This window comes from Hyaena hyaena, unplaced genomic scaffold (assembly GCF_003009895.1).
Source record: "Hyaena hyaena isolate Hyena2069 unplaced genomic scaffold, ASM300989v1 scaffold_112, whole genome shotgun sequence".
NCBI lineage: Eukaryota > Metazoa > Chordata > Mammalia > Carnivora > Hyaenidae > Hyaena > Hyaena hyaena.
This window is the reverse complement of record NW_024080744.1, coordinates 3,095,161-3,109,501: the sequence shown is the minus strand read 5'-3', so window position 1 is coordinate 3,109,501 and position 14,341 is coordinate 3,095,161. Positions and strand designations below refer to the sequence as shown.

Sequence of the window (14,341 nt, the reverse complement as noted above, 5' to 3'; positions counted from 1 at the left end):
CTGCCAGCTCAGAGCCTGGAGCCTGTTTCAGTCTGTGACTCCCTCTCTCTCTGCCCCTCCCCTGCTCGCTCTGTCTCTCTCTCTCTCTGTCTCCTAGAAATAAATAAAACATTTAAAAAAATAAAGAAATAAATCCCAATTTGAAATATTTCTTAAAAATAAATAAATAAATAAAAAAAACTAAAAATCCAGAAACAATAACAAAAAAGACTGACAAACTTGATGACGCCCAAATTTTAAACTTTTGAATATCAAAATAAAAACCCCATAAGCAATATTAAAAAGACAAATGAACAGCCGGAGAAAATATTTTCAATTTTTGCTATTTCAAAGAGATGTCTCCCTAACACAAAAAGAGCTCCTAAAAATCAATTTTAAATAAAACAACAGTCCCATAGAAAAATGAGCAAAATTCATAGCCTAGAAGCTCATACAAAAAAAAGGCACATAGCCCTTGAACATATTAAAAGATGTTCTACCTCACTCTTAATAAAAGAATGTAAATTAAAAATACACTGATAAACCATATCTCATCTAACAAATTGACAAAAATCTAAGAATTGACAAAACTGTTGCAGAGGTTGGAAGAAAACAAGCACTCTTATTCATTGTTAATGGAGATACAATTTGGTATAAACTGAAGGAGAGAAATGCGGTGATATACAGTATTCTCCCAGCTCCCCCCTTATCCACAGTGTCATTTCCTGTGATTTCAGTTACCCATGATGAGCTGCAGTCCATAGCAGATGATCCCTCTTCTGAGCATTGGCAGAAAGTCAATAATGGCCTAATGCTGCATCACAATGCCCACCTCATTCACCTCGCTTCATCTTATCACATTGGCATTTTGTCATCTCACATTATCACGAGAAGAGTGAGAATGGTGTAATAAGATATTTTGAGAGTGACCACATTCATGTAATTTTATTACAGCATATTGTTATAATTGTTTCATTTTATTAGCAGTAATTGTCAATCTCTTCCTGTGCCTCATTTATAAATTCAACTTTATCACAGGTATGTATGCATAAGAAAAAACATAGTATACATAGAGCTCAGTACTATCCTCGGCTTCAGGTATCCACAGGGGGTCTTGGAATGAATAATGGGGGACTACTGTATAACAAAATTACAGGTACTTTTATTATTTGACCCAACAATTCCACTTCTAAAAATGTAATGTAATAAAAATATAATGTAATAAAAATACTAAATTTCCATAGGTATTTTCACTCAGGCACTATATGCTGCCTCTCCAACTTTCCTTTATTTGTGCTATTCAATAAGTTGCGTGTGCCATGTGCCAGTTCTTCTTTTATTAAACTGTAATTTTGTTTTATATTATTCTGTAACACATTCTGTAATATACCTGACATGTGAGGCAGTATTATTTATAGCAGTAAAAGATTATTAAAACATATAAACAAACAAAAACAGTGAAACATTGGAAGAATGAAAGTAAAGTACATCTCCATAATAGAAACTATGTAACTTTCTCCAAATGGAGTACTATAAAACCATTTAAAAAGTATTGATATGAGGGGCACCTGGGCGGCTCAGTTTGTTAAGCGGGCGACTTCAGCTCAGGTCATGATCTCACAAGTCTGTCGGTTTGAGCCCCGTGTCAGGCTCTATGCTGACAGCTCAGAGCCTGGAGCCTGTGTCTCCCTTTGTGTCTCCTTCTCTCTCTCCCCTCCCACACTCATGCTCTGTTTCTCTCTGTCTCAATAATAAATAAACATAAAAAATTTTTTAAAAAGTATTGATACAAGCGAACTCTAGAGTGTAACGTTATGATAAAAAACCAAGATAGTGAACAATGTATCTAGGATAATAACTTTTATGGAGGCTACAGAAACACACACACACACACACACACACACACACACTTATAGAAGCACAAACAAGACAGGCTAATCAGAAGCTAAATTTTTAAAAATGTCTATTGGGGAGTATGAAAAAGAAGTAACTTTTTCCTGAATATTGTTTGGTTTAAAGTTTTAAATTTAGGACACACTTTGCTTTAAAGTTTTAATTGTCAAATCATATAAATGTTTTAGAAATTAAAATATAACACTTAGGGCACCTAGCAGGCTCAGTCAGTATAGCATGTGACTCTTGATCTCAGGGTGGTAAGTTCAAGTTCCACAATGGACATAGAGTTTACTTTTAAAAAAATAAAATTAAATTAAAATTTTGAAATAATACTAAAATTGAGATTAACTGAAACAAATAAATCCTATTTGTCAAAATGGTAACATAATCACACATAGAAAAGCATTATTTCAAGTAATTTTAGAACACTTAATGGACATATTCTGAGGACAAAAGAGATCTGCAGGAAAATCTCAGACTTTATTTGTTAAGTTTACTATTAGTGGCAATGCTAATATCAGTTTGAAATCATTCAGTGAATATTGTAACAAATGATTATGATTATGTGGTTAGAAACCAGGATGGTCAGTGTAAATATAAAATCAAATAAGTTGAGAAAATAATTGGAAATTTAATTACCTATATAAACTTATGACTTCTTAATTTTTATATGGAAATAATTTCAAAATTAAAGAAAAGTTGAATGAATAGTACAAAGAAAATCTTTTAACCCTTTCCCTCAATTCATTTATTATTAATATTTCACTCCATTTGTTTTATCATTTGCTCTATTTATCTACACACATATGATTATTTTTCAGAAACAGGTGCATAAATCATGGTGAGTATATATTTTTAAGAATAAGGATATTTTCTCTTACAGAATTACCAACTTCAGTAAACTTAACACTAATTCAATATTTCTATCTAATCATGTGCCGTATTCTAAGCTTGCTAATGACCCAATATTGTCCTGCATTGCAGTTTTTTCCCCTCCAGGTTAGGATCCAGTCTAGAATCAGGAATTATGTTTGGAGGTTATACTTCTTTGGTCTCCTTTAGTCTGGAACATTTTCTCAGTCTTTGTTTTATAAAACAAAGAGAATTTTTAGAATAGAATATTCCTCATTTTGAATTTGTCTGATGTTCCTTGTGACCAGATTGAGGTTGTACATTCCAATGCATAAGTGACATTATGTCCTTCCCAGAGTATCACATGGATAATACTAATTTTGATCACTTGATAAGGGTACTTCTGATTTATCTACTGTATCATCATCATTATTATCCCATGATTTCTTAAAAAAATATATTCTAGCTGTGTCCACAGACAGGGTCTAGTCCACAATATTCCAGGGGCAATAACCAGCCCTAATGCCCAAATTCAGGTCTCTAAATGGCATTTCCAATAAAAGGTACCAGGAATTTCTGGAGGAATGGCTACCCTAGGTCTAGAGTAGAGATTTTACAAGGTGGGCTAGGGATATTTTATTGTGCTATAAAGTAAGGAAGTTCTCAAAATCCAAGTAAATCATGTCAAAAGACTCTGGAGCTGGCTTGAAAAGGATCTCATAGGCTAAACACAGGACAACTGGAGAATCAAAAAGAAAAAAAAGATTGATTGGTGTGCATTGGCTATATAAAAATCCATAAATCCATGATAATACTCCCGACACCATTCAAAGGACAAGGCCTGATGGGCTCATTTGCTCTAATGTGCCTTTGTGCCCCTGTCTGAACAGTTGAGCATGCTTTGCTTAATCTGACAAAACTCAACTTTCAAGATTCAGCTCAGATACCATTTCCTCTGAGAAGCCATCCCTAAACCCCTATGTAGTTCATTGTTGTTTCTCCGTATTTCAACAGAGCTCATTGTATCTGCTTCTTCAAATACATGTATCATACTATACTGGAATTGCCTGTTTAACTATATTTTTCTCTCTAGACTGTAAGTTTATAAACATAAGGCCTGCCTGGGTTTTATTTATTTTGTTATTCCCAGTGCCTAGCACATACTTATAGACAATTTTATATATTATATAACATCATGTGTTATAAATGAATGGACCAATTTCAATATTATCCCTTGTTTCTTTTTCATCACACAATACAAATTTGTCTACATTTTAGAAAATGATCGAATGCAGTTAAATACCTGGCTATTTTAGCCAACTTGCCCAATTTTTATCACCACAGATTTTTAAAAGTTTTTTTCTTATCATCCTTGTTTTAGCACTAAGTAGACTAGAAATATGCCCCACAATCTTTTTCTGATTTTTATTCTTAGACAGTAACTTCCTACAGTATTTTTATTTATCCTAGTCTGTTTTCTGCACTGAAGATCTGTCTACACACATAGATCTACTGGTAATGTAGGTGGGAAGTGTTAAAGTCAACTGTAACTGGTGGCCTGACCTAGTTGTAATCTTTTTAAAAATAATAGTAGTTTGAAATAAAAATTTTTTGAAGCCAAGTGTGGGAGAGAGGCACCTGGGTGACACAGTCAGTTAAGCGTCTCACTTTGGTTGGTCATGATCTCACATTTCATGAGTTCAAGCCCCACCTCAGGCTCTGTGCTGACAAAGAGGAACCTGGATCCCGCTTCCAGTTCTGTCTCACTCTCTCTGCCCCTCCCCTGCGCACGCTCTCTCTCTTTCTCTCAAAAATAAATAAACATTAAAAATAATAATGAAAGTCAATTTGGCATATCTGTAACACACCACTGATAACCGATGTAGTGTGCTCTCTAGTAGGATGCCTATTTCAAACCTCCTTCATCCAGTCTCTCACTATGTGTGGAATCTGTCGTGATTGTGTGGATTCATTCAGCCATAGGTCTTTGTGGGCTTTTTAGCATTAACAATTTAGATAGTACATGTGATGCAAAACACCTGTCAAAGTCATATGCAAACACAGTAAAAGGCTTTGGGAAAGCCTTCTCTTATACACAGTAAAAGGATTTTCATCTACTTCCAGGGACAGGTGAGCACCTGTAGGTAGGTGTGTGCAGTGAGCAGCTTAATGCCTTTTGTGCTCGGGAGGAATCTCCCCTGCTTCCGCGTGGAGTAAGACTGCCCGTGCTGAGGCATAAGTGGAAAGAGCGGAGGGCGGCGTGGCCGCGGTTTTGGAAAGCTGCGGAGCGCAGTACGCAGGGGCCAGTCGCTGGCCGCGGTGCTGAACACGCCCTCAGGTTGTTCCCAAGACGCCGGGCAGGAAGAGGTGCAGCTGCTAGGTGAGACTGCGGGCAGTCGACAGTCTCACGTCTTAGGTTGTCGATTCCTGGCTCTGGGCAGAGGGACGTAACAGGGGTTACGTAACAGGGATGTCACCCTGCAAGCCGCCTCCAACGCAGTTCCATGAGACGCAGCTCCTGCTCCTAAACGGCAACCACAGTAACAGAAACACAGCCCGTGTGTGTGTGTGTCTGTGTGTGTGTGTGTGTGTGTGTGTGTGTGTATGTATTTTTTGAGATCCAACTCTGTCCCTGACACTTGACACCCAGTCCCAGAGGTCCTCAAAGCATCCTCGCAGTTTAAAATAAAACGGTGAATGGCCCTGACCATGTGAACACAGCTACAGACAGCTGATCTTACTCAAGCAGGCTTCAAAAAATGTTTACTGGGCACCCTCCACGTGCCAGCCTCACGGCCTGTGCTCCTCCTCCTTTGCCTTCTCCACCCTCCCACCACGTTCCTTTCTTTTTACCCCTCCTTCCCCGCTCCCACCTTCACCCCGAGGTTTGCATAAGGCAAAGTAATACCTTACACAACAAATCCCTCACCACAGCCAGCGGCTAAGGTGAAGGACTATACAAAGGGCTAGGACTCAGAAGAGAGTTTATTCAACACATCTTGTCCTTCGTGCTCAGAAGTCCAAATCCGGAGGGAGCTCCAAGTCTAGTCTCTGGGTCCCCCACCTCCTCGCTGTGTGACTTTGGACAAGTGGCTACATGACTCTGAGCCTGTGTGCCTTGGTTAACACGATGATAGGTTCTAGAATTGTGTGAGGTCCTTCCCACGTGTGCACTAGTCTCATCTCTGATCAAAACACAAACACGAGGTCTCTCTCTCTCTCTGTCTGTTCTTTCTCTCTCTCTCTCTCTTTCTCTCTCTCCTTCCTTCCTTTCTTCTCTCTCTCTCCTTCCTTCCTCCTTTCCTTCCTTCCTTCCTTCCTTCCTTCCTTCCTCCCTCCCTCCCTCCCTTCCTCCTTCCCTTCCTTCCTTCCTTCCTTCCTTCCTTCCTTCCTTCCTTCATCCTGTCTCTCTTTCCTCTCTCTCTCTCCTCTCTCTCTCTGTGTGCCTCTCTCTCTCCCCCACCTCCTCTCTCTCTCTCTCTCCTCTCTCTCTCTCCCCCCCGTCTCTCTCTCTCTCTCATTCTGTCTCTCTCTCTCTGTCTCTGTCTCTCTCCCTATTTCTCTTTTGGCGTCCGGTGGGGCACACTCGCTTCTTCTCCCCACCAGGTCCGGGAGCGTCCGGCCACTGAAGGCATTCTCCGCGCCACTCCCGCCGTCCCCGCCCCCACCTCGGGTGTGACCTGTCCTTCTAGACCACTCCACGCTGACAGCGCCCACGGCTGGAACGAGAGCGCCTCTCTCCCGTTGCGCAGTGCCGGGTCTCCGAGCTCGCCGCGAGCCGGACGCTCCGGGGAAGCTCGAGGCGCAGAAGGGGCAAGAACGCGCCGGAGAGGCGGGACGCGCGGGGCTGCCCCTGCGAAGGCGAAGGTACGCGAGCGGGCGCCAGCCAGAGGCTACGCTTGGCGGAGATACCGGGGGGGGGGGGGGGGGGGGGGGGGGGGGGGGGGGGGGGGGGGGAAGAGAGGTATCAGGAAGGCGTGGGTCACTCGGCCTCACCACCAGTGCGTGCGCGCGCGTGCGTCTCCCTCCCTCCCCCCTTACGGGCCCCAAGCTGTCAATCTCACCTTCTCCCAGAGCCTCTGCCGCTCACTTACCTCTTTTCTCCTCTCCAAGCATCCTCCCTGCGAGCCCGCGCCGGCTCCTCCTTCGCGCTGTCTCGCGGCTAAGGGCACCCTCGGGGGCAAGCCGGATCCAGCCTCTCGGGGCCGTCGCATCCCAGAGCCGGTTGAAGGGAGCCCGCAGCATGCGCAACGCGACGCCGAGCGAGGAGCCGGGCTACAACCTCACGCTGCCGGACTTGGGCTGGGACGCTCCCCCGGACAACGACTCGCTTCCCGACGAGCTGCTGCAGCTCTTCCCCGCGCCGCTGCTGGCCGGCGTCACAGCCACCTGCGTGGCGCTCTTCGTGGTGGGCGTCGCGGGCAACCTGCTCACCGTGCTAGTGGTGTCGCGCTTCCGCGAGCTGCGCACCACCACCAACCTCTACCTGTCCAGCATGGCCTTCTCCGACCTGCTCATCTTCCTCTGCATGCCCCTGGACCTCGTCCGCCTGTGGCAGTACCGGCCCTGGAACTTCGGCGACCTGCTCTGCAAACTCTTCCAGTTCGTCAGCGAGAGCTGCACCTACGCCACGGTGCTCACCATCACGGCGCTGAGCGTCGAGCGCTACTTCGCCGTCTGCTTCCCGCTGCGGGCCAAGGTGGTGGTGACCAAGGGCCGCGTGAAGCTGGTCATCCTGGTCATCTGGGCCGTGGCCTTCTGCAGCGCCGGGCCCATCTTCGTGCTGGTCGGGGTGGAGCACGAGAACGGCACGGACCCTCGGGCCACCAGCGAGTGTCGCGCCACCGAGTTTGCCGTGCGCTCGGGGCTGCTCACGGTCATGGTGTGGGTGTCCAGCGTCTTCTTCTTCCTGCCCGTCTTCTGCCTCACTGTGCTCTACAGCCTCATCGGCAGGAAGCTGTGGCGGAGAAAGCGCGGCGACGCGGCGGTGGGCGCCTCGCTAAGGGACCACAACCACAAGCAAACCGTGAAAATGCTGGGTGGGTCTCAGCTTGCCCGGAGTTCGCTCTCCCGTGTCCTCTCCCCCCCCCCCCCCCCCCCCCCCCCCCCCCCCCCCCCCCCCCCGCGCCTTCCCCGCCTTCCCGTTCTCCCAGAGCCTCCGCCTCTTTCCCCTGGTTTTCTCAGTCTCTGAATGTCTCTCAAGTTACTCTCTCCCGGTTTTGTCTTGAGCTCTCTCTGGTTTCTTAGTTTCTCTGTGGTGTGTGCGTCTCTCTCTTTCTCTCTCTCTGTTTCGTTTTCCGTTCTGTTCATCTGTCCTCTCCCCTCTCCCCCCCACCCCTCCCCGCCCCAATGCCCACTATGTCACTGTCTCCACTCTTTCTTCTGTTATCTATCTCTTCGCGTCTCCTTTGGTCTCCTTTTTGTCAGGGAAAGATGCCCCACCTTTGTACGTCCCTTACATGAATGTTGTCAGCCCAGAAACACTGCCTCACAACTGAAATATTTCATAAAAGTCTATTGTGGTCTTTAATAAGTGTTACACGTGAGATTGAGCTTCCTGCCTCAATTTGCAGATATCAAGTTGCATTTAAAAAGTAGGCACGGGGGGGGGAGAGGGGGGGGAGGAGGCCTTAGGATCTAGAAAGCCTTCGGTGGTAAATTTAACCAAAGACATGAAGAACGTGGATAGTTCTGTCAGAAATGATTCATTTTTCTTTCAATATCGCGGTACACTTTCTGACCTGCATTTTTTCAGACAATTGCATCAGTTCTGTTTATCCTACTGCTGTTTATTTTAGCTTTGAAGAGAAGTCAATGACAAATCAGTGCTGGAGTTGCCATTTGTTTTTGTGACCACCTCTTTCTCCTGTTAGAGTAGTTCAGGATCAAGTAGGATAACCTAAGATAGGCAGGCTTCCCACGTGAGGAAAGAGGACTTTGTGTGAGCCAACAGGACTCACTACTCCTCCCCAGTGGTCTTCCAAGAGCATCTAGGTAGGTGCATTATCAGGCCTCGAGTGCATTGCATATTTACTACATAAATTTAAGTATGTGTGCTTGGTACAGTGAAGTAAAACAAAAAATGCGTTCCCATACAAGCAAAATATTGGTTCTACTTGCTTTTTCAAAACCAGGATCTTTACGTTCTATTAGTCCTCATTATAGTCTAACATTCTGTGTTTATCGACATATTTCGTGCTTCTTAGAAGTTGTTCCAGGTTGATTTTGTATTTGTGATTTTATAGTTCCTGGAATCCTGTATTTTAAAGTGATACAGTTTTTTAAAGAATGTGAAGTGCTTCTCACAGTGTGACTAACACTTTGTAACCCTGCTCGTGCCCTCCAGGGGATTCTAACATTCATGTTGCTACTGTGGCCAGTCGGTTGCTCCTACGCAACTTAGTTTTGAGAATAAGTTTAATAATTTCCTCCCGTTTTATTTTTAAGCTGTTAACTCTCCTCACTGGTGTCTCAATGCCAATATTAATTTTCTTTTGCCTTGACATTCTAAAAGGAATCACTAAAGTGGTACGAAGACTAAAGTATTATTTTCTGTTATTTTTCCCTTGGTTTCTGAATTTTAAACTAATCCAGAAATTCAGAGGTCCTGGAGAAAATTATCTGCCCTGGGTAACATGAAGACTTGGATGGATGATAATTAATGTTAGTTGCTTTCATGGTCTTTTATAACTTACTTATGCCTATTGTACATGGCAAAGTATCATCCATCTCAGTGGTTCTCAATCCTGACTGCATGCATATTCAGCCTTCTGTGAAACTTTAAAAAGAAAAAAAAAGAACAGAAAAGAAAAAAGCAGGTGTCTTGGTCTCCTTCTCAGGGATATTATTTTTATGAGTCTATATTACATACAAGGAGTCTGCCCCAGGAAACTCTGATACCCAGCAACGGTTGAGTATAACCACTGCACTTCATATGTGTTTGGCTATATCTAACACATGTGAAATGGCGGACTCTTGTGAATAGACTGTTGAGTCAATATGCCAGTCTAGTCACAAAACCACTCAAATCGTCGTTAAATAGAAACAATTGGAAGCTCAATAAAAACGGTTGAACTGTTAGTCCAGACAGACTCATCCTAGTTAAAAAGTAGCAATAGGGAGAAACAGAACCTGATGCTTCTCTGAAATCAATGGTCATGCTATGCATAATCAAAACAAAACTGTGTCTTCAAAATAGAATGTGGCTTGCTATGACATGTCTTGAACTCACACTCTCTCTCCCATTGTCCTTTTAGCTGTAGTGGTGTTTGCTTTCATCCTCTGCTGGCTGCCTTTCCATGTAGGACGATATTTATTTTCCAAATCCTTCGAGCCTGGCTCCCTGGAGATCACTCAGATCAGCCAGTACTGCAACCTGGTATCCTTTGTCCTCTTCTACCTCAGCGCTGCTATCAATCCCATCCTGTACAACATCATGTCCAAGAAGTACCGTGTGGCGGTGTTCAAACTTCTGGGATTTGAACCCTTCTCCCAGAGGAAGCTCTCCACTCTGAAGGATGAAAGTTCTCGGGCCTGGACGGAATCTAGCATTAATACATGACCGAGCGCATTGCTGAGCAAAGTCATCGCTTATTCTAAACCAGAGCCATAGCACAGCAGAACTTGGGAGGAAGCTGAAGGTTAATTTTGGAATTAGGAACACACTGATCTGGAAACAATTGGGAGGAAAGAAAAGACAGAACTTGTAATGTGTGAGCAGTTTGATTCGATGGCACACTCATCAGTGCTCTCATACACTAGTTTTGCGTATTCACTGTCTATGATTTTGCATTCTGCTGTTGGTGCTAGCAAGGACTTAACAATTTGGAGAAAGGAGGATGTGCAGAGGGGCAATTAGGGCACTTCATAAAATACTAAATCTGATTTACTTTTTCATAATGATAAAAATATTTGATCACGAGAATGACATTAAAATATTTAAGACATACCTTTTAACTACTAGCAATTTTCATATAGCTCCGGATCAGTGCTGTCTAAGAGAAATATAATGCAAGGTACTTAAGTAATCCATATAAAACTTAATAATGAGAATTTGACATCCTTTTTTTCGGACAGAGTCGCTGAAGTGTTGTTTATGTTTACCGTGCACCTTAGTTTGGATGTTAAGGTTTCGCCAGTAAGACTGGATGTGTTTAGGGTTCATAAAATTTGCAGATGAAAAAGTAGATTCCATAAATCTAAGTGGTCCAAACACACCTAAACATTTTCCAATAACTAAAACTACTGGAATTTTTAAAATTTACAGTGAATTAAAATTAATTAATGTTGTTCAAGCCACCTTTCAGATGTGGTTAGTGGCTACTCTATCGGACAGTGCAGTTCTGGAGTATATGTGAAATTATTGTTAATCTGATAAAAAATGTTTACAAATAAAACTCATTCCCCGAAGTGTTTTTTATAGGGAGCCTAGCATAGCAGAATGTTAGAGTGATAAATCCTCAAAATTACATCTAAATGCCCTATTCTGTGTGCTTGGAAGAAAATGGATATGAAATAAAGAGGCATTTTTAAATTAGGTTGAATTACATGTGTATTTATATATTCAGGAAATGAGACTTTATAGAAATTATAGAAAATCATAAACTGCCTTATTTGGTGTAAGAAAAATACTTAAGCCAATCATAAGGCTTTGCTTTGTGAATAAAGGAATAATTTATAACTTACTCTGGAAAGCTTATAGGAACTTGGTGAACATAGACATTTTTCAAATGGTGAAAAATTCAGAATCCTTAAATGCTACTGCTTATTGATATTCAAAACTTTAAAATATCTTATAGCCATTTATTTCAAAATGCCTATACCATGTCCTGTCTCAAATCAGTTTTGTTATTTCCATCCCACTGTTTGTTTGATAGATATGTTTACTTGGATTCCCGGTCTCCCTCTGATTCATACTTATGAATGATTAAGTACCTTCAACTAAATAGTGAGAATTTCGGTTATAAATTTGTATTGACATTGCTCCCTGCATAGTCAACTCTTTGCACATTAAGTATATTATTCTAAAAATGATGTCACGATAATCCCACACAATATTAAGTCATGTAAGCAATTCCTACATGAAGTTATTTGTTCAACTATGGAAGTATATGAACCAGTTAGGGAAATTATTGCCATGATTGATTTACTCTCCTACCAAAAGTAAAGATTATTTAGCTGAAATAATTGATTGTTCATCTTAGAAAAATGAAAAACATAATTATAATTAGAATGATATCTGGAGAAAAATATTTTTTTTTAATTTTTTTTATTTCTGAGAGAGAGAGAGAGAGAGAGAGAGACAGCATGAGCAGGGGAGGGTCAGAGAGAGAGGGAGACACAGAATCTGAAGCAGGCTCCACACTCTGAGCTAGCTGTCAGCACAGAGCTCAATATGGGACTCGAACCCACTAACCGTGAGATCATGACCTGAGCCGAAGTCGGATGCTTAACCGACTGAGCCATCCAGGCAACCCTGGAGAAAAATATTTTTGAAGTCCTTCTTGACACTAAAACTGCATCAGCTTAGTCTAAAATCACAACTTTTGCGAATTGATTATTCAGTTAATTCTTGGGAGTGCTGATGCACTCTTTTTAAAAATACTCTCATTCATTTATGCCTATGAGTTACTCATTAGGTCATTCAGCATTATTCTCCTACATAGGGTCCAGCAAATCCCAAAGATGTAATTAACTTTCCTGAAACCTTTGATTTTTTTTGTCTACAAGTATATCCTACTTGAGAGAAAACAAGCAAAGAAGGTTTGACTTCCATTACGCAGTTGATTACTTTGGAGAAAACCACACCAAACTCTCAATTTGTTGCCTACGTATTTAATGGTCTTTCCTTTCTTGTGAGTTCAAGCCTATAGTCTCAGCCTAACTCACTCACAGGTCATAGTTACATAGCAAGGACCACCAATGCCCTTCACTGATGTTGATAAGTGAACTCAGAGATAATGTTTAGAGAAACAGATCTTTAATTTGCCCTCTTCTATCATTGCCTTTTTATTGTTTGTAACATCTTGTTATCATCATACCCCATAAATTGGTTAAGACTCAGGGAAAAGAGGAACTTACACTGAGGAATATTCTTTCTAAAAGTCCATCATTTCACAAACATTTAGTATGTGCTTGGTATGTTCTAAGCTCTATAGACTCATAAACCAAGGATTTTATCCTTAATGAGCTCATGATCACTTGTGTGTCATATTGAAGTAGATAACTAATAAAGGTCTTTAAGTTATGAAATAAACATCTCCAGGTGACACTGAATCAAATTATTCTCCAGATTTTAAGGGGTTATTCATTTCCCTGTGTTGTGTATTTGGCTGAAAAGAAATTCAAAATGGGCTGTTGCTACACAAACCAGTCAGATTTGTAGATGCACTTAGTATGTCTGCTAGTGGTAATTACACTCACAGCATTGTTCATTAATATAAGGAAAGGAGTTGGTTTCAGTTTTAATCTGTGTTTCCATTTTCCTGGTTCTTCAGCAATGAGGCATCTGTCACTATACCTTCCACCAGGTCACAGAATCAAGGGTTGGGTCTTTTTTATTATAGGAAGTGATGATACATGAGTAAGAAATTTTTAATAATTTCTTTAAAGAAAACATTCTTGCCATGAGTTATTTAAAATCATAGTTTTGTGGTGCTGAGGATTAGAAACATTTCTAATGACTGGTCAGACTTGGAAACCATTTCTTTATGGTCAGCTTCTTACTGCAGTGAAGGTCAGAGCGATGGGCTTTTTCTTGGAACACCAGCTATTTTACGCTAATGCTTTTCTTTTCTTTTTTTTTTTTTTAATGTTTTATTTATTTCAGAGAGAGAGAGAGAGGCAGCGTGAGCAGGGGAGGGTCAGAGAGAGGGAGACAAAGAATCTGAAGCAGGCTCCAGGCTCTGAGCTAACTGTCAGCACAGAGCCTGATGCGGGGCTCGAACACATGAACCGTGAGATCATGACCTGAGCCAAAGTCGGATGCTTAACCGACTGAGCCACCAGGTGCCCCTCTAATGCTTTTCTTGAGAGGCTTTAATGCTTTTCTTACAATTTACAATTATTAGTTGACATTGGCAATTTTTGCTATAATTTTTGTCTGTTTTTCACTTATCGGTATGCTTGAACTTAATTCAAAAAACAAAAATAAAACAAAAACAACAACCTGTCAGATTTTTTGCAAGACTGGTGCCTGAGAACACTCACTTGTCTTTCAGACAACAGTGTGTACACCTTTAAAACGTGACATACATGTGCACATATATCAAAATTTCTTCTCACATTGTCTAAATGATTGGAATAGAGTTTTCTGCTTTCAGAAACACTGTATCTAGTGTAAATAATGTCATTAAAGAAAAAGATGTTTATCTAATGACCCTCCTGTGATTTCTTTGCAATTTAATTTGCGACACTGGCTAGAATCTTTCCAATTATAACGTAACTAGATAGTTAGTAGCCAATGTTAATTCAATGAATTGATAACACAAGTATTTTTATCTGGAGAATAAGCTGCAAGTCAAAATCAATAGAAAGTGATGTGCTGGTGGCAAAGGTCAACCACTTTTAGCTCATATCACTTATTTATTCATATTAAATGAATTCAGTCATGTTA

General features: G+C 41.5%; 1 protein-coding gene across 1 annotated transcript; it reads left to right on the top strand.

Annotated features, from left to right (window-relative positions):
- Positions 1-6,970: 6,970 nt before the first annotated feature.
- On the top strand, positions 6,971-10,288 carry GHSR (growth hormone secretagogue receptor). The gene is made up of 2 exons (XM_039236547.1): positions 6,971-7,766; positions 9,984-10,288. The coding sequence occupies exons 1-2, from the start codon at positions 6,971-6,973 to the stop codon at positions 10,286-10,288; spliced, it is 1,101 nt and encodes a 366-aa protein (XP_039092478.1).
- The last annotated feature ends 4,053 nt before the right edge of the window (positions 10,289-14,341 follow it).